Source organism: Sturnus vulgaris, chromosome 4 (genome assembly GCF_052056855.1).
Source record: "Sturnus vulgaris isolate bStuVul1 chromosome 4, bStuVul1.hap1, whole genome shotgun sequence".
NCBI lineage: Eukaryota > Metazoa > Chordata > Aves > Passeriformes > Sturnidae > Sturnus > Sturnus vulgaris.
This window is the reverse complement of record NC_142246.1, coordinates 15241193-15266936: the sequence shown is the minus strand read 5'-3', so window position 1 is coordinate 15266936 and position 25744 is coordinate 15241193. Positions and strand designations below refer to the sequence as shown.

Sequence of the window (25744 nt, the reverse complement as noted above, 5' to 3'; positions counted from 1 at the left end):
TATTATTATGCTTTAAAAATTCAAAGAGAAATCCCATCAGAAACACTACTCCTTATTCACTTGTGCTCCCTAATGGCAACTTTAAATTCTGTATTCTCTATTGTCTTTGCTAAAGATGCATGACTTTGTGCCTTTGCTGTCAGAGTGGCATGTATTGTGCCAGCAAAATGCAGTCAGCACCTGATGTGCATTTACAGAACTTCCAAAGACTGTTATATATACATTTATCTTCTCTCTTTTGTAGAGGATATGTGATTTCTTCTATCAGTGCAGCAGCCTGTGATGTGATGCACAATGAAACATGAGGCCAGTGAAACCAGATACCTTTTTTCTTCATATTGTACTAAGGGTATGAACCTTCTTTGATGTCAGTAAAGTTAATAATGTTTAGAGATATAAAATCAAGTCAGTACTCACTGACTAAGAAAGAAGTACTAGACTCTCTTGCTAGCCTTGGTTTTTACCAACTTTTCTATTTCTATAAAAGGAAAAGCTTTTAAAAATTGAAACATATGTTATCTTTACAAAATTCTTAGACAATATGTGGAAAAGACTGTATGTTCACTCCAAACTTACACCATCTTTTGGTCATTTTATAGCACACAGAGAGGTGTCTTGCGGGAAAAGCACTGCAGCCAGAATCCCCCTAATCTTTCCCACAGAACACACAGTAAATCTAAATTGAAAATTAACAGAGATTGGTGAAGAAAACCTAATGCCTGATCCCTTCTCAGTGCACATTATTTTTACTTTGACACATATCTACATTTTTATAGTCTGAAGAGCATTGAGAATTCTTAATAATAAAGGGTGTTCACCAAACATTCCCACAAAGTTCATCCCAAAGGCTGGAGAAGAAAGAGTGTAGTAATTTTGCCTTTTTTACACCTCTCTATAAATTATTTCAAACATGTTTTTAGTTTCTTAAGTACACACACTGCTCAAAATCTTGCAATAAAATAGATCTTTGGCCATTCAATTTTAGACCTTGTTTAACAGAAATGCTGTGGGGTTTTTTTATTATAGGTAGACTACATGATACTATTCTATCTTCTTTTATTTTAGGACTAACTCCTAGAATAGGCTGACTCAATTTCAAAGTTTGCATTCACTGAATATTTACTAGTATTTCTTGTTATGTTCTATATAATTTGGTTAGTGATGATGATTACTATGATGGATCACATAATTTATAATGCATCATACAATCTATTTGCTGCATTACTCATAGAGATTGAAAACAGAGGGGCACAAGAATTCTTCTCTGATGCTGTAACACATAGTTCTGAGTTCTGTTGCATTATCTTTTTCAATTTCCCAAACAGAATATGATTCTGGTGGCCAAGTATGCAATGAACTACTTAAAAATCTAGTCATAAACTGAATATGCACTAAAGTATGTATTGAAGAGGTTCTTGAATAATTAAAGGCTCCTCCTCATGTTCTGAGCATGAGTTTGAGCTTGAAATCCACTTTGCCTCGTATTCATGCTTTGTAAATGAGGGCTTTTGCTATGTTTCCAGTTGAGCCTGAACCAACTTCACAGTAACGCCCATCCATCAGGTCAGTTCACAGTATCTAAAGACAGTAATGCAAATGCATAAAGCTGGTCAAGGGAACTTGCTGGATTCTTTTGCTGGACTCTTTTACCTGGCACCTTCAATTTAATACCAACTGGGTCAGAGGAAGTGTCAATAAAAGGTGGAAAAGAGATTTTTGCATTCATAGTTGCCTGTGATTTTCAAGAATGTCTGTAGCACGTGCCTTCACAGAATCTAATGGGCTTTTTTAAAATACAGCCCTGTCTAGAATAGGACCATACCTGCTGGTGTAACACCTTGCTTTACACATGGTGTTTAATAAGGAGATTAGTCAATGACTGAAATGTGACCCTGAGTATAATAACACACCATAACACCTTTGAGCAGGCTGTCCCATGATTATTTAAGTGACTGAGGATTATAACAGTGGGAATAAGATAAAACAGGCCTATTCATAGCATACAACAGCAGAGCTAAGTGGGGACTAACACACCATGTATTTATTATATCGTGTAAAAGTGTTCCTTCAAAAAGTCAGCATTGTCATGTATTTCTCCGTCTTTTATCCAGAGGGCAACATAACTCTCTGTAACTGGGAAATCCTAAGCTTTTAAAACACCTAAAATGAGGAGACATATTACCATGATATCATATAATGTATGGAAAATGTGACACTTCCTTTTCCTGCATCTTACTAGCAATACTATAGATCTACATATGTTAGCAAAGTAGATGATAATCTTAAACAATGGCATTCTGAGTATTTCTTTTGTGTCCTCGAAATTTATATGAAGTATGTCTAGTATATAAATACCAGTTTGCTCTGGCAAATACAAATGTAAAACTGTAAAGAAAAGAAACTGTAATTTACATGGTTATATTGGCTAAGTAATTGAGAAACAGGCCAATTCAGATTAGCTTCCTCACAACCTCTATTTTAATGTCTGTACCACTTTTCTAAAGGCCAGCTCGACTAATGTAAATGTCCCATGATCTGAATTGCATGCAGTAATCTTGAGGGGAGAATACCTATTTGGCACCATTTTCAATGATCAAGACACTTTACATGACATTCTTGTTTAAATGGCATGAAAATCAGAGTTAAGTGCTGTGCAAATGAGGGCAGAATAGAGCCCTTTGTATCTCATTTTCCAACTGCCCTGGGATCATCTGGAGGTATAACCACATAAATCCCCCGAGGATATGTCTCCAACTCTCTCCCTTAACGTGTTGTTCCCTGATCACATTGGAAATCCACTCAATTTAGATTTAATCTCAGCAAAATCTAGCCAGGACTTCCTTTCTAAATTTGAAATACTGTCTTTTTGGTGCTTTTTTCATTTGAGTTATTACACTTCACAGCATTTTTCCTTAGCCAAGCTCAAGCCTGCTTCTCTGTGGGGCTACCACTGTGTGCCAGGAGGGCAGGGGTCTCTAAAAATTAGATATGAAACTCTTGGCTCAGCCTCATGCATGGGAGCATATTGCTTCCTCTGTCACTGACTGCTGCATGATGTTAGGATTGTACCTTCTTTCTGCCTTACTTTGCTTACATAAAATATGACAATAATGTTTTCCAAACATTTTTGACTACCTATTTTTTTTTAACCTAAGGCTCTGCATTGCATGGACCAAAAGTACAAACATTCTCCCCACCCAAAAGGAAGCTTGTAATGAATGAGTACAGCAAATTTACAAGTAAAAAATAAATAGTAAGTCGTCTGTGGGAAAAGAGAAAGAGACAGAGAGACAGATGGATTTATATAAATTCAGCTTTTAAAGTGGTGGTTGGTTGGGGTTTTTCAAAATTAAATAATTGTAAGCAGTAACCAGCTGTAGTATTATTCTTCACTGTGTAATCTGCACAGTGAAATGTAAACAGGGGGTCAGGCTCTCCTGTGGCCACATGACCCTCTCAGCAGGAAAAGGGGGCACGGAGAGAGGCTGTGCACAGAGAAGCATACAAGGATATTCATGAGCTGGGAAATTTTGCAGCAAAAAATAGCTTTCCTGCATAGTCAATGGTGCATAGCGTTCGGTTTAAAAACCCTTATTAAATTAAGAGGAGCTTTCTGCATCCCCCAGCCTTCGCTGCTGCTGCTGTTTGTACTTCCATAATGTGGTTGAGAAAACTGGGGCTTAATATCAACTTGAAGGTTTAGAAAAATGCAATAACATTCAGATACAACTTGATTACAGACCAAACAAAGATACAGAACACAAAAACTGATATGTCTCGGGAATCTAGGTCTTCTGAATCTCTTTGTTCATTTTAAAAAAAATTCTTAAAAAAGAAATGTATATGTCTATATGCATTCCTTTGTCAACACAGGAAGATGGAGGGATTGGCAGCTAGACATTCTTCAATTTGTTAATTATCTAATGTTTTCTGTTCTTTAAAATTATCTTATTTTTATTCCTTTATTTTTTTTCTCTGATTAAAAGGCTGAGCCCTTCTCTTGCACTCTGATCATGATTCTCATGCTGTGTATTTAATACAGCATATTTTTTAATTCACAAGCATACTCTTTCTGTCATTGCTATAGTCACCATAGCTCTGACTACCTTTTTGTTGTGGTGTAAACATCTTTTCCCTGCGGTATTTTTATGACATAACAAACCTTTATTTATTTCTTCATTTATTATTTTAAAAACCAATAGAGTTTTCCACCTGAAATACCCATTTTTACATAACCTTGAGATGCCTATTCATTCTTTCTCAGGAGGAGTTCAGGGGAAAGGTGCAGCACCCCTCTAAATCACAAATGAAATGAGTTTGTTGGCTTGAATAGTATTTCTCCTTTCAACCCTCACACATTTCAGTGCATTCCATTAGTCATTGTTCAAATGAGGCTGTTTTCTGACCCCAGAGGCAGGGGAGGAGGGAGTTTGGGGCTTAAATGAGTTTGCCGATCAGTACATAGAGGCACATTGTTTTTCATCTTATATTTTGCATGTTCTGTTTACAGAATATAACCCTGGTTCCCAGTATCAAAATGTTTCAGGTTTTGAGCATACTGTATGTTTGATGCAGCTAATTTAAATAAATGACTTTCACATTTAAGCAATTAAACCTATAATTAGCACTGTTTGAATGAACTAATCAGCTAATACCCTATGACACACGGTTCTTTTTTTCTCTAAATATTTTTAAAGGGAAAGGAAAGAGATTTATAAAAAATTATAGAAGATGTAGTTAAAAAATAAGCTTTGATTCATGAAAATTACAGAACACCACCACAAACTATTTAGACCAATGTTTGCCTTTTGCCTTCCAGGGAATGTGGAATTATGCACACTCATTTCCTCTGAATTCAGGGGAAAAGACTGCAATAAACAAAGTAGTGAATCTTTTTCAAAATGAGGCAAACTTCTACCAGTGTTGTATGTTTTTAATACCTAAACACACTTTCAGAGGTACTCTGGGCTCACTGTATTTTAAAACGTGTCCATACATTTAATCCAGTGGTAGAAGAGCTGCGTAAGACATACCCTTGGGAGATTCCCTCTGACTGGCAGAACTTTAGCTGCTCTCAGTAAGATGGAAATTTATTAGGAGGAAATTATCCTGGTGTCCTCTGAAAAACAGCATTTCTGATAAAAATCTTGTTCTCTGACAGAAGTCTAACAAGATACATTTGTTAGCTGGGTTCACTCCTTGGATTCATCTGTTAATTTTAATTCTTCTGTTGCACTGCTGTGTATTTATGTTCTGAGGCAGACATGATCTATGTGTGCACACTGGAGATTGAGATGTTGGTGGTGAGAAAGCACAGAAGTTTAGGAGAAGTTTGCCTTTTTTTTTTCCCCCTCTACTTAAAGGGGAAGAAAATCCATTAAATTTTTAATTAAATCTTGAATTTGTGGATAAATGTTGTGCTTCTTTGTGTCCATGTTGCTACAGATTTCTCTTACTAGAGAAATAAGCCTAATTTACCGTATTCTTTTTCCTTTCTTCAGCACTGTTGTCCCTAAATGTCATAGTGCCACACACAGGCCATACAAGTTACATTACATACCAGCATTTTACTTTTTTTTTCCCATTAGAACACCATTAAATGTCTTCAAATGTGGAAAACAGCTTGAACACCCTTGAGTTGTCAAACTCTGCCTGTTTTCAAAGTAGCTCCACTAAGGCTGGGATTCAAGATCCTTCTCTGCAGCCTAGTTTTCCCTTGAGTCTCTACCTCTTGTGGGGCTGAGGCTGGAAGATTTTCCAAGAAGGAATGTTGATTTTTAATAAATGAAGCTGTCATTAGGAACCCTTCCTCCAGCATTATGACTTCCCAAAATCAATAAGCACACAGTGGTCTGTTCTTGCAGAGCAAAAGGACAGCAGGAAGATGGCAGATAGTCTTTAGTGGTTGTATGGCTCACCAAAACTTAAGTGAACTTGTTTCTCTTTCTGTGTGATAACCACCTTCTGAAAGTACTTTTTCATCTGCCAAGCTTACTGCAAGAATTAGTTTAGATTTTGATTATTTCTGTCAAACATTTTGGGTAGGGTAAGAAAGAAAAAAGGGGTCAGAGGAAAGTGCTGCCGTACCAAAACTTCTAAAAATAGGATTAGATTCACCCTTGCTTTGGATGGAAAGTCTCACTTCATCTGGAAATTCTGTGGTTTGTTTTTGTGTTTTTGCTTTTTTTTTTAAAAAGAGAAAGGTATGCTACTACCCTGTGCAACCACTACTGAGATGATCTGGGTTTAAAACATTTGGTTCAGAGAAGAAACTTGCACCTCAGGCTTTTTACACTTTTAGGCAAAAGATTTCACCACCCAGCCATTTCCCATGGTGACAGTCTTTCTGCCTGATGCTTCCAATTATTTCCTCCAACCTAGACAAGGGAAAACTTTATTTTATTAAGCTTTAATATAATTTCTTGGCTCTGTTTCTGAAAATCAGGGTGTGGATAGCTGAAGCACTGACAGTTCTAACTGCAGATGAAATCTGAAGAAGCAGCAGATGACCAACAGCCCAGGAAAATCAAAGCCTACATATTTAATGCCGGGCAACTAATCACTGAGGCACTCCAAACTTGAGAGATTTACAAATTTTAGCCTTAATCTTGCTATGTTTTGGAGGTCATGTGCAAAACCAGAAGAACTCGTGCCCTATTATACAGCAGAGGAATTTGTCAGTATAGAAAGAGGTGCCTCCATTTTGGAGGTGTATTATACTGGTGAAGTTTCTAGAAAAGGACATGAGAAAATAGATAATTTATTATTTGGGCAGCTTTGTGTAGTGAGGTATAGTGACTATTATATGACAGGGCTGGCAAAGTTCCCACATGGACTGAAGAACCTTCCTCTATGATAAGAAAATCCTGAGTACTGACATTCAAATCAGTAGGAAGGAGGTGGCCCCACAAGTCACCCCATGGGATAATGGTCTTGAAGAGGTTTTCTGGAAATCTCAACTCTGACCACCATAGGGTGCAGATTAACTGGATCTTTTCTTAATGTACATCTGCCAAACCTATAAGTTGGCACACCAAAGGCTGGCACAGCAAAGGCCTGCTAGGGAAATTTTACTTAATTACTCTGGTCATAATCTCACAGATTTGGAATGAAGAGTTTTTGCTACTAGGTAAATCATAATTTATTGAGCAGAATGAAAACAGAAAATACTTCAAAACTATTTAAATATATAGTTTTATTTAATAATGTCTGTATGATATAAAACAATGGTTGTTCTGATTAAGTATTGACAGCAATTACCTTTGAATGCAATTTTTCAACACCAGGAAATATCCAGTTAAAGCAGCTTCTGTGACATAACTACCTCCTACACAGCACACTAACCTATCACTTTGTTAGGGTTCTAGGCTTCTCCAGTGCTGTCAGAACAGCAAAATGCACCAAAATTTATATCTGCAAAAAGATTCTGACCACTATTCCAGTTGGTTCAAAGTTTAAGATTCTACTTTGAAACGTAGAAATGTTATTTTCAAAACTATTCTGCTTGTTGTTTCTAGTCATTGTTTCCATGGCAGAGCTGAAAAACTGTTACAGCTGTGTTTTGGGTGGTCCATTGTATGCCACTGTTGGTTTTGATTATTGCATTCAACACTCTCTTGGTATGTGTTTCACTGTCCCACTGTCTCCACATAAATATGGAGTGGTGCTGCCTCCACCCGTTGTTTATTCAATTGCTCTGGGTTACAAAGTGGGAAACCTAACTTTTTTTCCCTCCTCTGCTTAGGGGGTTCACAGCTCCTAGGAGTGTGCCATAAACACTAGGTTATAGCTCAATATTCAAGAGAACATTGCTCTGCCCTTCCCTCAGAAAAAGTCACAGAGTCAAACATAGAACACAGAAGAAGCAGCAGGATTCAAGGTGCAAGTGATAATGATGGCTGGCTGAGATGAGGACACCAGGTTTCTGGTGGTCAAATTGGAAAAAAAAAAAAGAGAAAAAAAGAAAGATAAAGGAAAAAATAACCAAGTAATGTAGAAGGATGGACGTAGCCTAAGGTATTCCCGATCTGATTTTTAAGCGTGCTCTTATAAAGACTTCCTAAGTCAATCAGGCAATACATAGTACACTTACCTGGAATATACTGCACAGTGTAATGGAGACTAACTTTCAATAACATGGGGTTGAATGTCTGAATTTGAACATTGCTCCAAAGATATGATTTATTAAAGGTTCATAACCCTCAAAACTGAATTATGAGTAGTTAAAATACCAACTACTGTCCGTAAAATACATCATTTGCTGCAGAAAATAATAAAAAAATTAACGGGGAAAAAAAAGACAAAATTGTGAAAATGAGTGATCAATGGCGTAAAATCAATGATTACCTGTATAAAATGACAGTTGTAAATACAGTGTGTCTAAGCTGACCAGCAGAATGTATCCTGTCCTGTGCAGCAGCTAGCCTGGATCAGAGCAAACCCAAACCACGCTGGGACCTGTCCTCTCCTGCTTTGCAATCATCTGGCATTTGATCTCATGCAGATGAACTAGGACCTTGCAGCCTGGCCATAAGAAGCATCCCTTAGAAACCTGAATCTTAAAGTGGGTTTAGGAGAGCTGAGACATGTACCTGGAATCAGAAGTCACTGATGCCTTGCAGCAGTCAACAGAACACTTTTTTATGCCATGTATTTTTCTTAACTATGCGATCTCATGTGGTTTTAATTACTTGACGTAAGCGTTCCCATTTTATTGTGGTATTTCTTTGTCCAAGAATAGGAAATATGCAAAGGCAAGATCTTAAACTCAAATCACAATTCAAAAATTTTGGTGTTTGTCTGAAACTCATCTGAGCTGTCTGCATGTGTGTCTCTACATTAGTTTGGGCAATGTTGTTAAATTAACTTTTTGAATGTAAGATTTTCAATCATTGATTTAAGACTATGTTATTGTTATTTGTGAATTATTAAAGGGTTCTAAAATTAGGATCAATTCTCATGAAGGAACAATCCCCCACAACACCACTAAACTTTTCTATTCGTGAGAAACAGAAGCCTGTGACCTACTTGGCTTAAGAGTAGAGCTGGAGCTGGTTGAATACCTGAAAGGGCATAACTCTGGGTTAAATGGGAATGACCACAAGGCATATACATCCTGTTGTGAGTACCATTGCATCCTCGCTTTCCTCTGGCTGTATCCAAGTCTTGAATATATATTTCAAGGAACTGTGACCTAAATTCAGATGATTGATCACAGTAGCAGTAGAGTAAACTTTCAGTATATCTTCACATTGACAGTGAACCTGGTATCAAACTTTAACCTGCAGCACTTTGCTTTCCTATAAAATAAAAATATTCCATCTTAAATCACTGCCTTTTCAGCAACCTAAACATAACCATAAAGGCCAACTCTTTTTCCCCTTTCCACTGATTTCAATATAATTCCAAGTTTCTTATCTCTCTGATTTCTCATGTACTCCCCCTTACCTTTCCTGATCTCCCACAAAACCCTGGCAGAATACCAGCAGATCTGATAGCTTCTTCTGGGCTGGCTGCCATTACCATATTTATGTCCTTCAGGGTTTCTGTGGGACTGATGACGCACAATACATCATCGGGCTGCTGTGACCAAACAAGGTTTGTGTGCTGCTGCTTCCCCCAGCATTTTGCCAGAAGTGCTGAGATCTGTCAAAGGGATGAAGAAAGATGAGTAAATGTTGATGAGGGATGGAGGAATAGTGTTGAAACAGAGTAGATGTTGGGTAGGAGGAGAGGTCTAAAAACAGTGGCAGGGGAAGAGTTAGTAGGTGTTTCAGAAATATCTGAAATTAAAGGGGAAATAGAAGTATTCTGGTTCAGGATAAGTTGTAAGGAATGGACTATTAGAGGGAAATGAAAATTGGGAATTAAACAGAATAGATGAAAAATAAAAAGTTGAGTTTGTATGGGGAGAATGATGATGCTCCACCCAGCACAGGATGATGATGGTGATGAAGAAGAAGCTTTATTAGGATTTATCAAAATACGCATTTTTGTATCTATGCCTTTGGCTGAACTGAACTATACTTTCCAGCCTTTTTGAAATAGCCTGTCCCTCGCTGTGGTCCATTGCTGAATAATTATTAACCAATGTATGATGAGGATTATGTCTACATCACAGATAGGATCCCATGAGTGAGCCTTGCAGTGATGCTCTGACTGGGTGTTGGGAGAACAACGGGATGTGCTGCCTGCCCCTTTACCTCACTGCCAGCAGAATAAGACCTAGCCTCATGAACTGAATGTGTGACTTTAGAGACATCAGTTTGAACAGCTGGGCAATCAGTGTCACAAACACACTGAAGAGTGTGTCTGCTTTGATACACACCACCAGATTCCACTGATCCCATGCTCTTATGGTATGTGTAGGATTTGCACAAAATATGTCTGCAGAAATCCCATTCTGAAATTAGCAATGAATTATGTCAAGCTTTATGCATGATATATGCTCCCAGTTTCTCACAAGAAACACCATTAACTTAAATTTTAGGTTGTTAAACTTCATGTAGCACCATCGTACCCTGCTCACTATTCCAGTCTCCCATCTCAGTCTCACCTCTTAACTCTTTTATCATGATGAGCAGACTCTTTGAAGAATGGTTGTGAGAGATAGATGACAACCCGAAATACATGTAAATAAAAATTCTGGAAGATGAGGTGGAAGGGTCTCTCCTTTTTATATTACAGCCTCATTGCCTCACTGAGACTATGACAAGTGTAATCCCTGTCTTCATAAAAGCCTGCTTTTTCCCTAAAGGTTTTCCCAGTAACTCAATTTGATTGTTTTGAATCAAGGACATAAATTTGAATTTGAATTTTAGAATTTCAAAAGGGTCAAAGGCTTAAAATTGTACCACAGCACATGTATTTACAACTAAGACCTGGGAAGAGTGAATGAGGTAAAAGCAGCTAAAATTAGTCTGGACAAGTTTTCAACAATGGAACTTTATTTTAAAATATCTCCTCTGTACAAGTTAATAAAAATGAAGTTTAAGTATGGAATACTTAAAAAAAACTTTGACTTATTTGCCATCAGATGTGCTCCCTAAAACTATAGAGAATTCTGAGCCACCAAATGGAAGTGTGACTGAAGATCATATACAAACAACCTGCCATCTACCATGCAAAGAGAACAGTAGCAGCAAGGACACAACTCATGGATATATCCTTCCATGAACTTGACTACACACACTGGTCACATGCTCATCCTGACTCTCTCATCCCACTGTTCTTTTTATTACTTCACTAAGAAACCCTATGTGAGCTTAGCTATGTCTGGCCAACACTTTGGTCTGGCCCATAATGCAAAGAAATTCAGAAAATCGAAACTGTTCATAAAAATGTGCAATAGTTTAAATGTTTGGGTTTTTTCAATGGCATATTTCAGTGTAGACCTAACTCCAGGTGTGTGAACACCTCCTTTGTTTTGATCTCTATGCAATGCCTATTACTAAGTAGGGTGTGATTATAATGTATGTATATACATGAAATATAAAGGTTGTACGAAGATAGAAAATTTTCAGTGCTCATGTTGTTAATGTAAAACAGCCCTGTAATTGTCCTCGTTATGTTCATAATTTTTAGCTGACTAAATGTCCCTTCTCACACACTTGCATTTATTCTTCTCCTCAAATCTTAACATTACCAGTTCAAAAATGCAAAAAACGAGAATATTGTGACCTAGAATCTTAATGCCTGAATTTAGTCCAGAATTTCATATCATGTTGAGTTGCTTTTAAAATAATGGGCATTGTTGTGCTACACTTTCTAGCTAAGACATGCAGGTCCTGTGATAATTGTACTTGCTTTTTTGGCTTTTGCAAATTAACACAAATGTCTTCCTGGTTAATTTAAAGCTTTTTATCTTCTCCCCAAAATTTCTATCTTTATTGAATTCACATCTGTAGTTTTATTTAATGTGAACCAGATGTTGAAATCAAGGCAACGTTTACTAGGATACTTGCCCTGAAGAAGGCATGCTACAGAGTGTTGTGCTAGTTCCCTGGGCATCAAGCAAAAATAAAGGTTTTTTCTGTTTGTCTAATTAGAAACAAAGCTTTCTAATCAACAACTTTCAAACTTCAAACTCCACAAGCAAAGAGATATGGGCAAATGTACCAGAATTCCACAAGCTGTTGTACTTCATGCACAAAACATTGTGTTTTTGTTAAAAGTGTGGGGTTCTAGTACACCACTATAAAATGCACCATGCATGGCTGCAGAATACATGCAATGGGATGATGCTGGAAGACAGCAGAGAGCAGAATGCACTCTTAGAATCAGAAATCAAAGCTAGCAATGAGAGTTGAAGCTGGGAGATGCAGCTCTGCCACTGAGCAGCTGGTTGGTGGTGTTCTGTCTCCATGAGAGACAGTAGCTCCTGATGTGGGCCAAGCTTCCAGTCACAGGGAGCTCAGATCTGCAGCTTCTCCAGAGATGTCAGCATCTTTCCATGCTTCTGCAGTATGTGCATGCCAGACTTGTTTAAAATGCATCTGGTGTGTTTTAAATACTGAGTTAGATACATGATCTTTTTTTTTGGTCATTGTTTGGATATAGGTCACTGAGTAGCATACCTGGAAGGTATGAGATGTCAGAAGAACAGAATCTATGAGATAGAGGAGATAAAGATGTATTCAGTGTATGTTTTCCTTAGACTCTATTTTTCTGTGCAAACTCATTATTCACTTAAAGGAGAGGCACAGCCAGTCTTTCGTCCTCATGAGCTGGAACATTTTGCTCTTGCAGCATAATCAGATTTTCCAAGCAAAACTCCTGGTTATTTCACTCACATTTATGTGGCTGTACAAGGCCTTGGCAAAATTCAAGCACTGCAGAGCATGGTAACATTTCAAATTATCAAATTTAAAATGATAAGATATACTTAAATTTTAAAGGCCAAATTAAAAAAAATACGTTGCATCTACAAAATATGCATACAGGTAACTGATTGCATTTTTCATGTATTGAGCGTACAGTCTGAAGCAGTGAAAACAGTACCTGAAACAGTGATATCCAGAATCAAAATGGATCTTATCCTGCATGCTTTCATCTCCTGGCAAGTTTTGGCTTGTGTTTTGCAAGTGCAAAGGTCTAAGATCAAATTAAGATCAAAATGCTTATGACCAAATCTTTACAAAAACTGGAGTATGAATTATAAACATAAAATAAAAGACTAAATTAAAATAAAATCTGTGTAGTAAATAATATTTTTAAAATACACATTTCTTTATGCAATTGGTTGGGACTTCATGTTAAAATAACGGAATAAATAAAACAGAGTGGCACTGTTTTGTAGTAAGGCATAGCTATTGATTCAAAACAACATGGTGAATGCAGTCCAGGATTTGGTGCGACCTTGTTTCAGTTACATGGTAAAGATATTAAGTTACAAGTTCCAGCTTGCTCTTAAATTAATCCCACCTTGGTGCCAGGCACAGAATTTCTCCATGCATCATTCTCTTCCACACCAGTTCTCCTGTCCATCCCTGACTTGTTCTGCTTAATATGTATATCTCTGCTGTGCAAGATCCAAACGCAAATCCTTAAGTCATAGTTTCCTGAGGTATAACCACATTTCTGCCATTGACTTCTTCGGTCATTCACCCCTCCCTTACCTTCCATACCTGCAAAATAGGAACAGAGACCTATGTGCAGGAGGTTCCACAGTTTTGTCATAGTGCTAATCACCACAGTGTCTCTATGAATGTTTATAAAGTGCTTTGAAGGTGAAAATTGCCAAATAAGCTAGGGATGATTATTATACGTTAATGAATAAATTTCAACATGTATTTGATTGCCAGGTAATTCAGAAGGGAATCACCAACCCTACCCTTTCTTCGAAGAAGAAAAGTTGACAGTCAGCTAGTTGCTAATTAGCACTCAACTGAAATGCCTCCAAAGCTGAGTGCTCCCAGTTGAGTCCTTTAAAAAGTAATCTTTCAACTAATTGAAATATGCTGAAAGTTGAGCAGTGGGTGAGGTGTGTAACAGGTAATCAGTATGGTGGAGTTGGTTATGTAGAAGGAATACTAAGCTGTTCCAGGTAGGAAAAGCCAGCCAAAATGAATATCTCAGGTGAATCAGCCAAAACGAGAATCTCTTTTTCATATTCATATATCTTTTCTAAGACCCAGGTTAGGGAGGAAGGGTTGCTTAAAGAGTGTGTTGAAGCCTAGTGTTGTTTATTTCTTACTATATTGAGGAGTACTTATAATGATTCTTGCTTTGGACTGAGACTAAAGAAATTTGAAATAAAACATTGCCTAATATATTAAAGCTGAGTGACTGTGCCACCTGCATTTAATTCATATTTAGCTTGTCTGTAAGAGAAACTAGTATATCAGAAAGGGGTTCAGATGCTTCAGGCCCTTTCCTCTCTCCTGACCTGTCTGATTTTTTGCTGGAGGGTCAGTCTGCCAGACCATAGTCTGCTCCTGTAGCCTCCCCCACCACTTCTTTGGAGATTTTTTTTGGCTGTCTGCCAATGCTATAAACCGCAGCACTGTCTTCTCTGCTGCTGAAGGCTGTTTTCTTCCTCAGCCACTGGGAGATGGCTGCAAAAGGCAAATTACAGGAATTTCATCCCTTTCTTTCCCCTGTTTGACTGCTCTAGATTCACCATCCTCAGCATCACTTCTTCATACTTTCTTCAGGGAAAACACACCCAGCAAAACTTGCTGAGCACTTTGAGTGGAGAATCTCAGTTGCTCCAAACAGCCCTTCCCAGCATCAGTCTCCAGTGATAATCCACCAGCAGAAAGTAGCCCCATGCAGAGGGTGGAGGAGGGGAAACCCAATATGTAGGGTGGGAAGTTACCAAGGCAGGTATGATTAATGAAAAAGAATTCTGCTCCAAATGGGACTTTGGGCAGGTATGAGCAATATGAAGGAAATTGGGAGATGGAACAAAACAAGACATAAGTGTTCTTGAAGCTGCTGGATTCTCGAAAGCAGCCTTAATGGTGCCTTCATGGTGCCTTCATGGAGATTCAACAAAACCAAGGTATATTAAATCTCTTTGCTGTTTTACTAGTCTGGAACATGCTGTCAATGAACAGATGGTCTCCTTGGTCTCCTGAAGCTATTGCAGCCCAGAGAAGCTGCCCTGGAGGTCAAGGGCTGAATATACCACCTCATCCTTTCTTCCCAGCACCTATTTCCCCTAACAGTAGTCCCCCTCACATGGTCACAAGGTATTTTTAAGTTACAGTGCCCAGGTGTGATGCAGGGTAGGTGGAGGCTGCCCAAGTCCACTGTCCACTCAGGTGCTGCACTGACAGCGTGCTGAGGAGCAAAATGAAGGCACTTAGGCTTAAAGCAAGAGTCTTTTGTGAGCAAGGAACTGGACTGCAGCTGGGAGATCCTACAGACCAGTATCCCTCTGCAATGGCACAAAGGGAGGACACTTAAAACACACAGCACTGTGTGTTTTAAAATACTGGCTTACCACAGCTTAATCAGAGAGAAGGTAAGTCAGTTTATCTGCTATATCTTGGTGGGCTTAGAAGCCAATCAATGTAACATCAAGGTAAGGTTTTCACCACTTCAAGTTTGTTCCATGTTTACTTCCCCTGCTCTGTCTCCTTCAGGTACTGTGCAGGTACTGGATGAGTAAAGCAGACAGACTGCTCAGTCAGGCATGGGCAGGCTCCTCAAAGACTGCTTTCTGCTGAGCATTCATGAAGTTTCCAGACAAAGTTAAATATCCATTTTGATTGAGGACAAAGACGTTGTGTACACTCGAAGAACTCAAAAATATTCAAAATTCCTTCTGTGTTATCATCAATTTAGAAGTACTTCTAGCATCACTAGTGAGTGCTGGAGCTGTAACTCTCATTTACTAGGATTAAATAGGGGAAGACAGTTCTTAGAATTTTCGTTTATATTGAATTATAATTATATGTAATTTATGCAAGATAGGCTTCAGTCTGCAAAAAGCCTGAAGCATTTAAAAGATGTGAACCCTTCTTGCCACACTACAAAATCTGAAACACAGTAGTTTTGGTGGGTCCCACTTATGAAGTTTTAAAAACACTTCTGATAAAGACAGTAATGTCACTCATTAATGACAGAAAATGAAAATTATCACAACAAAAATAAAAGGTAATCTACATGCAAAAAGTCTGGAAGTGTACACTGAGCTCAGTCAATTTTTTAACAATGGATTGAACAGATTTATTTGGTTTCCTGTCCACAAATTATCTGTGAAAGGGCACTGTTTTCTGGAATATATTTTTATTTCAATGTACTAATATTTAATGCAAACAAATTACAGCTTCTAGTTTTGCTATAAATTGCAAGCATCTGGTACACTCTATTCTATAGCTGTAGAAATGAATGGAAGTAACCTGAAGCCTGTCAAAATCTGTGTTTGAGCTCTGCAGTTGAGTATATGTTACAGATGGTCGGGTATTGCTGGTAATTCTTCATTGTGCATCCCAGCTTTTGATAAGCATATTTCATTTAGTCATTCTTGAGCATCCACAGGAAAACAGTTTTGTTCTTTTACCTAAGGCCACTCCAGCAGAAGTCTTGAGTGCTATTTGGCTTTTGTATAAACAAAGGATAGTTTGAAAACGTAGTGTTATTAGTTTTTTGAAAAAAAATCCTACTTACTTGACCATTCTCACTATTCAAGTACTTGTAGTTTTTATCTCTTCATATGCTATGTGTCTTAAAAATCAGTCTCTCCTTTATTGTCTTTCAACAGCTACAAGCTACCTTAAATGTATCCTTGTAAACCTGATTCCTGACAGAGACTGAACAGTCAACACATACTAGGGATAAATACAGCAATTACACCTATTTTCAGCTGTATCGCTTTTCTACATTATTATTATTATTACTAAGCAGCTATTAAAAATAGAGCAGCCTTCAGAGCTGCTTCTCCTGTCAGCCTGGCAGAGCGAGGGCTGTGCCTGGGCACACGTGGTGCTTTTGGCAGGGCTGTGTGACAGGGCTGTCCACGGCAGCACTGGAGCCTTCCCAGTGCAAGCTATGTGGGACCCCCTGTGCCAGGAGCTCCAGCATGGACAGATGAACAAACTGCTCTGGTTTGTCCTTTCTTGCTCCCTGCTTTTGTCTTGCAAGTTTCTGCTGTTGGTTTTTGGTCCTTCCACCATAGTGCAACTTGGCTACTCAGAGATGCTACAGGTATCACACAAGTGGGTGCAGAGGCAGAGGACATGCACTCATCTGCTCCACCAGACCCATGCTTTCCCCTGAAATGAAGGGAAATTGTCCTCCAGAGCTGTCTGAGTGCGAGTCCTTGACTCGCGTGGGTCCTTCTGTTTCAGCCCAGGAGAGGGCAATCCAGCACCCAGACAGCGGCCAGATTATCCCAGCCCTCCTTTGGGGTGTCGAGGGGCTCTGTGGTGGTTAGTGCCTCGCCAGAGAGACACAAAACGTGGCTCTGTGTCTGCTGGTAAGGTCCAATGGCACACTTCCATCCAGCTGGGAATCACAAGCCTGTGTCCTGGCCCCTCTCTGCTCTTGTGCCTTGTTTCGTGTTCATGTGCAGCATCCAGACAGGGTCAGGTTGCACACATCCAGTGCAGTGTGCAGGTTTGGGGACTGAGGAACCAAAGACATGTCCCAGTACTTCCTTTCTGGCCTCTAGGTGCTGGTGTAAGTCTCACTACTTTGGGGTGCAGCAGGATTTGCATGTGCATGCACACACTGAAAGACAACTCTGCACACAGTTTCCTCATCTGTTGGTAGCCATGCATATGCACAGGCACAGGAATAGACTCATTTTCAGATTTGGGAAGACTAGCCTCTTCCTCTTTGTTTTCCTCCAGTTCTTTTTTTTCCTCTGCTCACATCAAGCTTGTTTTCCAGATTAAGGAATTTATTGACTACCTTAAATCTTGAGTCATATATTTGCCTTCGACCCCTGGGTCACTTTGGGTAGCAGCTTGATGCGAATGGTGCAGGGGGTTTGGAGCAGCCCAGGCAATGGGGCTGGCTGCATGCCCCCTAACCCACACCCCTAGAGCACACACAAAACTTAAAAGGCAGCAGATCCAAGTGGGAATCGAGATGACACTGTCAGGATCCCTGTAACTTTATGTTCCTTTGATTCTGCCTTCTGTTTTACTGTTCTGCACATCACACCAGCCTAGATGATAACAGGCAACTGGAAGAGCTGCTGGAGCCTGTAATTAGCAGGCTCCTACCCTGGGACTTGGTTCTTGCTGGTGGGCTGTAGGTGTGGGATAATTTGCCAGTTAATCAATGGGAATTATTAAAATATCACTGCATATTTTTGCTTTGTGCTAGACCCATACACAGAAGCTATAAGGGGGTTGATGGGAGTATCTGGAATTCCTACTCATGAAAGCAAATCCTACGGCCCCTTCCTTTCTCCCCACCTCAGCCAAAATAAAAATACTAATATAATTGCCATGTTTAACTTCAGTGGAGCAGTGAATTTTAGCTTAATCAAAAAGTCCTTAAAACAGGAAAAGCTTACAAGCTATGCAAAATGCCACCATTTTAATTACAGAAAGCCGTGTCCTTTCTTGGACAAATGTATTTTGAATTTGCTTTGCAAAGAAGGTAAAATCCATAACTTGGTAGATTTCTGGTTGGGGTTTTTTTAATATATTTTTAAAAGTATGTTGTACTTTGGTTATAAATGTGTTTATTAGTGCTGTAACTGTATTTTTTTCTGGTCATTTTGGTTTCAGGTTTTAAGGTAGCCTTGTTGGGATCTTTTAGAGTACAAGGTAGATGCAGGGAAGTTTTCTCCTAGGTGTGAAAGTTATGTTACAGGCTTTTCATGGGGTCAGCAAACCCTGGCAGACCATTGTCACAGTCACTGCAGCACTACTGAGCCAAAGTTACAACACTATTTATTAAACTCAGCACCTCCAGTAATGGTACTGGAGTGGCAGTGTAGTCTTGCTGCATAGCTGGGGTGCTCTTAAAGAGAGAAGTGATATTCCTCATGTATTATCTGTTGTCTCTGTGTTTAGTAACAGAAGCTGTGGGAAGTCTATAAAAACAGCTCAATACGTCACTTCTTATGGAAACTGTTATTCCATAAGAACATTCAGAAATAGTTTTGCTAAACAACTACCAGTAGGGGAAAGATAAATTATGATTCCGATCAGTGGTCAGTAGAAAACAAAGCATGAAAATTTCATATTTTATTCTGAAAAGAGAGGTCAAACTTTCCAGAACTAGCCAAATGCTAGTGAAAACTAGAATTTTTCAAATATGTCTTAAAATATTCCTACATTCGGTCAGGTTTGAATTAAATTTTTGACAGTGGGTAAAGCCATATCATGCTCAAATATTTTTCGGGATTATTACAAAAATTTAGAAAAAGTAATGGCGCGTGCCTTGATTTCCCCATCTGTGAAATGGGCGATCCCGCAGCGTTCATGCAGAGCGCTCCGACTGAGAACAGTTGTGGCTGCAGCTCATTGTTATTCTCTTAATCATATTAGTTAACTAAATCTGTTCCTAGAGTGGTTCCATTTGCTTGAATGAATTTACATGAGAGATTAATTCAGCGCTGTTTATTGTTGTTTTTACATTTATCCAGTACTGTAAATAATGCCTGATACTTTACAGCTGTGTATGAGGACAGTCTGTGCTTCGAGGACTTTTTTGTACAGGTAATTTGAAGACTCTCCTCCTAGACCTTGCACTTCCCATTGAGCACATGAACCCATTTTGTTTATGGTATATTTTGAGGACTTTTCGTTCACGTGGTGTCCGCTCCCAGCACTTTCCTGCAAGTATGATTCAACAGATAAAGTTCATCCCTCACCTCCAAGGGGTGATCTCCTCCCCTTGCCCTGCCCTTCTCCCTCGGGACCCCCTTCCCAATGTTAGATATTCACTGGCAACGCTCTCTAACCGTTGCTGGATTTATGCCCAGCAATGATCCTAAAAGCTGGGAGCAGTCTCCCATCTAGCTGCCGAAGCCTTTCCGCCGGACAGCGGCGTCTAAAATGACCCATTTGTGCAGGGCTGACCCCCGCCGCAGGGCACTGCCAGTGCTTGTCCGGGGGTCCCGCTCTGCCACCCGCCCCTTTGTGCTTTCCCATTTTCCGGGAGGTTTCTGCGGCTGGCACCCGAGCGCTCTCCATTGTGTGAAGTGTGGCGTGCGGGGTTATTTCTTTGTGCCGGCCGCGGTCCGTGCCGTGCCCCGGGCGCGGCCCCCCCGGCCCGGGCAGCGCGCAGAGGCCGCCCCGGGCGGGCAGCGGGCGCTGCGGGAGCCGTCGGGCGCGGGGGAAGCGCCGGCTGCCCGCGGCGGGATGGCCGTGGCCTGTGTTTATGTATTTTGTAGTAATCACATTTCTGACATTACCCGCGGGGTGATTGGCTCAGGCAGCTTTTAAACCACCTATATGCTAACGAGCCCGCCGCGGCTCCGGCGGGGGCCTGCGGGGGGACAGCGAACCCCAACCCGCACCTCTGCCAGGCGGGGAGAAGGGGGGGGATGGCATTTCTGAACTAGTCGGCAGCGCGGACAGGAAATGACCCCTCCAGAAACTGCTGCTTTAAAACCGAGCGGCGGTGCCTGAAGCTATCCAGCCTCCCTCTCCGTGTGTGGAGCCTGTGCGCTCCCGCTCCCCCCACCCCCCGCCCGTCTCCGCCGGAGCGGGCTCCCACAGCAGTCCCCAGCCAGTGCGTGCAGCCTGGATGTGTGTGTGTGTGTGCGCGCCGCTACTTTGTACTGTGAAGAACACACAGCCCATGTGCTCTGTATGGATGTTGATGATACTCTGTGTAGCTTGAATCTCTGCAAGCAGGCAAGATGTCCAGCACACCACATGACCCTTTCTATTCTTCTCCTTTTGGCCCATTTTATAGGAGACACACACCATACATGGTGCAACCAGAGTACCGAATATATGAAATGAACAAGAGGCTGCAGTCGCGGACGGAGGTAAGTCCCCCAGCCTTGTTTTCCTGTGCATGGACCGTGGTAGGTTTCAGCCCGAATTCCAGCTGAAGCGTCCCACTAGACAGTACAGTATATGCAGGCATGAACCCTAATTAATTTAGTAGTTTAATTGGGTAATCCCTCATTATGTTTCCACGCAGAGCAACTCTTTGAGGAGATACCAGCTTAGGCTGAAATCGTGAAATTACAGTACAGCACTTCAGGATTGATTATAACGCTGGTCTCAGGAAATTTCTTTGCCTTAGTGTGTTGTTTGCTCAGGATCTGTCCTGCTGGCATTTGCAGCTATAATATTGCAAAGTATTTCTTCGGCTTTTGCACAAAATTAATTCTGGAATGTTGCAGGTTTAGGGGGGAGAGACGAACATTTCTTTGGTTTTGTTCTGTAAACTCATTAAAATGAAAAATGGATGATAACTGAAAAGAGGAGCGGAGTTTTAAAAACTTATTCCATGGCTACTCTTAAAGAACACATGTTTGGGACAACCGACAGGAGAAATTTGTGTTTACATTTAGAATGCTATTGCTTTTAGCAAGAGAGATGGTCAGTTCACTACTTTATCATATAGCTGTCAAAAGTACCCAGCAATGTAAACTACATTCACTGCTGGTTATGCTTTGTAAAATGTGCTAGTGGTTTGTACACCCTGGCTTCGAAATCCAGATCAGCCACTGAAGAGAATATACAGAAAGGGATGGGGAAATGCTTTTGTCACTAAAAAAAAAAAAAAAAAAAAAAAAAAAAAAAAAAAAGAAAGAAATACTAGGGGCTGCATATTGTTATTTATGTGGTAAAGTAAAGCACACTTTTCAAGTATGCTGAAGTGAAAGTGAATCAGGCTGCATTTCTCTCCATGTGTCTGTGTTTGTGCAGCAAACATTCTTGGTGCTGCAATTTTTCATAGTAGTTTATTAGTGGTGCCCTGAAAAGACTTTTTTAAAGTATGAATCTTTTGTAGTAAACGGCTTTATGTAGTGGCAAATATCTGCCAGGTTTATGACACGCAGCATGATGAAGGATCTCAGGTTGATCTGTTTGTTGTATTGTGATTCTTTAAGATAACAGGAGGTTATCATAAAATAAAACACACATGCCTGAATTGTCAGCTAAGCCATAGAGAATCTGTGACGTTTAATGTATATGATACAGCTAACGAGATGTGACCTGCTTTCTGATTGGGTACCGCCACGGGGTAACTGCTTTTCTATCACTGTTACCACTGCCAGGCTTAAAACCTTGCTTAGGAGTAATTGGTAATACACTTTATGCCGGCTAAAAACTCGAAGCAGCTCTTTGCTCCCAAAATCATGGCAAGTGTTTGTCAGTTTTGCCCCAAGTTGTTGGCTGCAGAGGGTTGCTGCCATTTAGAATGAGGGGGTTTGGAGGGGTTGTTTGCTGCTGCTTGTTTGTTAGTGTCTTTCAACTCTGTTCCTTGCATTCCTGTACATATTCGTGTCATAATTTATAGACTTTTTCAAGTGAGAAAAGCACATATGTATCACTGAGTGATTTCTTCAGGGCTTTATATACAACTGGCTCTAAAAGCTGTAAGTGCTAACTTAGCCTTTTTTACATTTTGTTTTAGTGGTACTTTTAATACTTGTCCAGTTCCTGATTGTAGCTCCTTCACAGATGTTACACTAGAAAAGTTTTTGAGGGACTTGTGAAACAGCTTTCCCCTCCTTCGTTGCTGAGGTGCAGCACCTTTAATTGCAATCCTTGCTGCGCAAATTCAGATGGATTGTTGTGGGCAAAGAGCAATAACCCACTCTTTCTTGCTAGGAGTGCCTTGCTAGGTTTCAGCAGCATTTTACTTTGACAGACAGTATTTAGTTAATGAAGGCCTTATGCTCCAGAATTTCTTTTATTTGCTCAGGATAAAAATTCTTTTGCTTTGTGACTGTTCACTGTTTACATTCTGATTCTCTGTTTTTTTAGTTTATGAGCTCTGTACTGTAAGCATTGTTGTGCATCGAAATGTGTTTTTTATCTGACTTCAGTTCATCTCATTCATCCTCCAAGTAAAACATCTACATAATAAACAAAAAATATTAAACTAGTTTCCTGGGACACTAGAGCAGCTAGGTGTGGGCAGTCTGTAAAGAATAATGCTGGCTTCTTGGGCAGGTCAGAAGTGGAAGTTTCTAATTACTTTTTGCACCTCCAAGCATGTTTGGGATTGGTAGGTGGAGGCTTCTGGAGCATGTATAACTAGCTCTGAATTTTTTGAATCCAGAGTCCTGCATGTCATGAAAGGAATGTGCTTGTGCTCTGGGTGATAGAGGCTTGCTGCATGAACGTTTCTCTTCAGGCAGTCTTTGGAATAATGTAGGCACTGGTCTCTGAAGGAGGCTGCTTGTGCTCTGAGAGCCCCAGGGGGTAGGTGAGCACAGGCAAAGCAGCTTAAGGCGAAAGGAATTACAAAGAAACTCTCCAAAAGACTGGGGGTAGTAAGCCGGCAGATTCCACGTGGACCCAACTTTTGCAGAGAGACTGTGGCAAATGAGGATGCCTTAAAAAAATGGGAAACTACAGCCGTTATCCCAAATATATATCCATGGAAAGCCTTTGGGATTTTTCAGGTTTCATAAAAAAATAAAAGTGTTCTTAATAACCCTGTAGAGCCAGATTCTCTACCTTCTCTTGCAGAGGTGGAAGTTCCAAGGCAGAGCAAAACATACATAATTTAATAAAGTTGTACAGAGGATGGATGGAGAGCCTATGGAAGGAGTATCTGTATGTCATGTCTATCTGTTTTCTCCTTTCCATTCTTGTTGTAGTTGTCCAAAGCTTACATATAGGTGAGAAATTATTAAAAAAAAAAAATAAAAAAAAAAAAAAGCAATGAGTGGGTAGAAGCACCAGTGGGGAATCCACCAGTAAATGCCATTCCTACTCCTGCTCTCCCAGCATCAGAGATGATGGTATGTTGGGGGAGGTAGAAGTGTCCTCAAAATGGCTCAAGGCTTGGGGACTGTTCCTGAGAAATCCACTGCTTCCAATCCAGTTTTTGTCAGCATTGGATGGAAGGGAATAACAGTCAGTATGAAGGATGTGCTCAGTGTATTAAGCAGACAAAGTACAGAGTGATAAAGAAAGGTCATTTAGATGCAGCATAGCTATCTTTGTTGTTCTTGTTTTCTTTAGGAAGAAATGGAAGTCATGAAAGTAAAGAATTAGCAGCTTTAGCCTGTGCTAGATGTGCAAACCTTTGCTCTCCAAACTTCTTATAACTTTATGGGCTCCTCAGACAGAACCTACAACTGCCTTTTTAAATTCAGGGTCAGTCTTAGGCAAAGAATTCCAATCACACCCAGGCAGGGGGTGGTTTTATGATGTCAGTACTGGCAAAAGTCCACCACCTAGCTAATTCTTATGTGATCTAAAGTAAATTAGAGAGTCTGAGTTACTAAACAGTGTGCAGGAAAACCGTACCTTCCTTAAAAGTTGTTCAAAGAAATCTAATGTGGTAATACTTTTTTCTAAATTAATACATGCTTTCTTAATAACACTTGAGGAGCTTCCAGTGCCATTTCGTAATGCATCAACAATCCCTATTTAAAGAAATAAAATGAATATTTAAATGTTTAATAATCTCTGGCAGATATAAAGATAAATCTTGCTTACTTCTCTCATAGTTGATTAACTTCTGGTTAAACAAAATGCAGCTGTTTCCTTGCTCTGTGTGTGGTTTTCAGCATTTCATTCCCATTCACTCATACTCAGTTTATCTTAATATTTTTATATCTGTGTTAGTCTAACATTTCAAGAAAGGAATCCTGTTGTGGCATAATCAGCAGTTTCTGAAGTTCTAAGGTAGCAATACACAACATAGGTAAATGTCTCTGTTTTTTGTAAAACTTGATGTTTAAAAAGGCACCTCTTTTCCTCTTTGATGTTGTAAATCCTTTTCTGTTCTAATTTTTAATCATTTGAAATTGCTTACACTTAAAAGAAAAAAGGTGATTATATCTTGTATATAATTATTCGGTAACATTACAGTGTGCTGTGAATAGATCACTTGAAATTGCTGACAGTTTAAACTTTGAGGCGTTGCTTTATTGTCAGTAATCAAAGAAATGTATCAAGCCTTTCACTTCTTTATTTAGTACCCTGTATTGTTAGAACTTTTGTTTATCACAATACATTAAATTCACCTGTATCTCTCTCTGTCACTACAAGAGATTATGCCTTACATCACCACTGGATGCAAAACACAGCTTACCCTCTGGCTAAGAGAGCAGTGTTTTAAGGGTGACTAGAGATCTTGATTAGTAGCATATTTGTTTTAAAGACAATCAGCTTAATCAAATGATATCACACTCCTATTAAACTGTATAGTGAATTTCACAAAGATTTCATGATGGAAAAATATATAAAGAAAATTAAAAGGAAAATAAAGGAGGGTGTTATGATTATTTAAAAGCTGCTAAATGAACTGGAAGCTTACACAGATATTCATACGCAACCAAATATTTAAAGCAAATCAAAGCAAAACAAATTTTCTGCAGTTTAATGGAAGTCTCTTATTTTTCTTCCTCACATTGCTATCTGATGAAATAATCTTCTTCTTCCTGATGCATTTTTAATAGATTAGTCATAAAAATCTATGTTGTGACATCACATTTGTTCGCCTAGCAACTTGGTATGGCAAACAGATCTCTCATATTGTGTACATAAGTCTGAGTTTATCCAATGAGTTTGTTTTGTTGAGGGGAAAACACATAAACTTCTGTCTCAAAGTAATTTTGAGGAAATATTATTTCACCCACAAATACACTAATACTTAGCAATTCTAGGAACATGAATAAAGTATT

The 25744-nt window shown here is 39.6% G+C and overlaps 1 protein-coding gene across 16 annotated transcripts in view; it reads left to right on the top strand.

Annotated features, from left to right (window-relative positions):
- LDB2 (LIM domain binding 2) overlaps positions 1-25744 on the top strand; it is a 363991-nt gene that overhangs the window by 129314 nt on the left and 208933 nt on the right. For 6 of the 16 annotated variants that reach the window (XM_088163181.1, XM_088163179.1, XM_088163194.1 and 3 more), the window contains exon 1: positions 20653-20908. In XM_088163181.1, the coding sequence (XP_088019307.1) occupies positions 20777-20908 (132 nt within the window). In that variant the 5' untranslated portion in view covers positions 20653-20776. Of the gene's footprint in view, positions 1-244; positions 350-20551; positions 20909-25744 lie in introns of those variants that run through there. The other 10 variants (XM_088163190.1, XM_088163188.1, XM_088163186.1 and 7 more) reach the window with 7 other exon arrangements.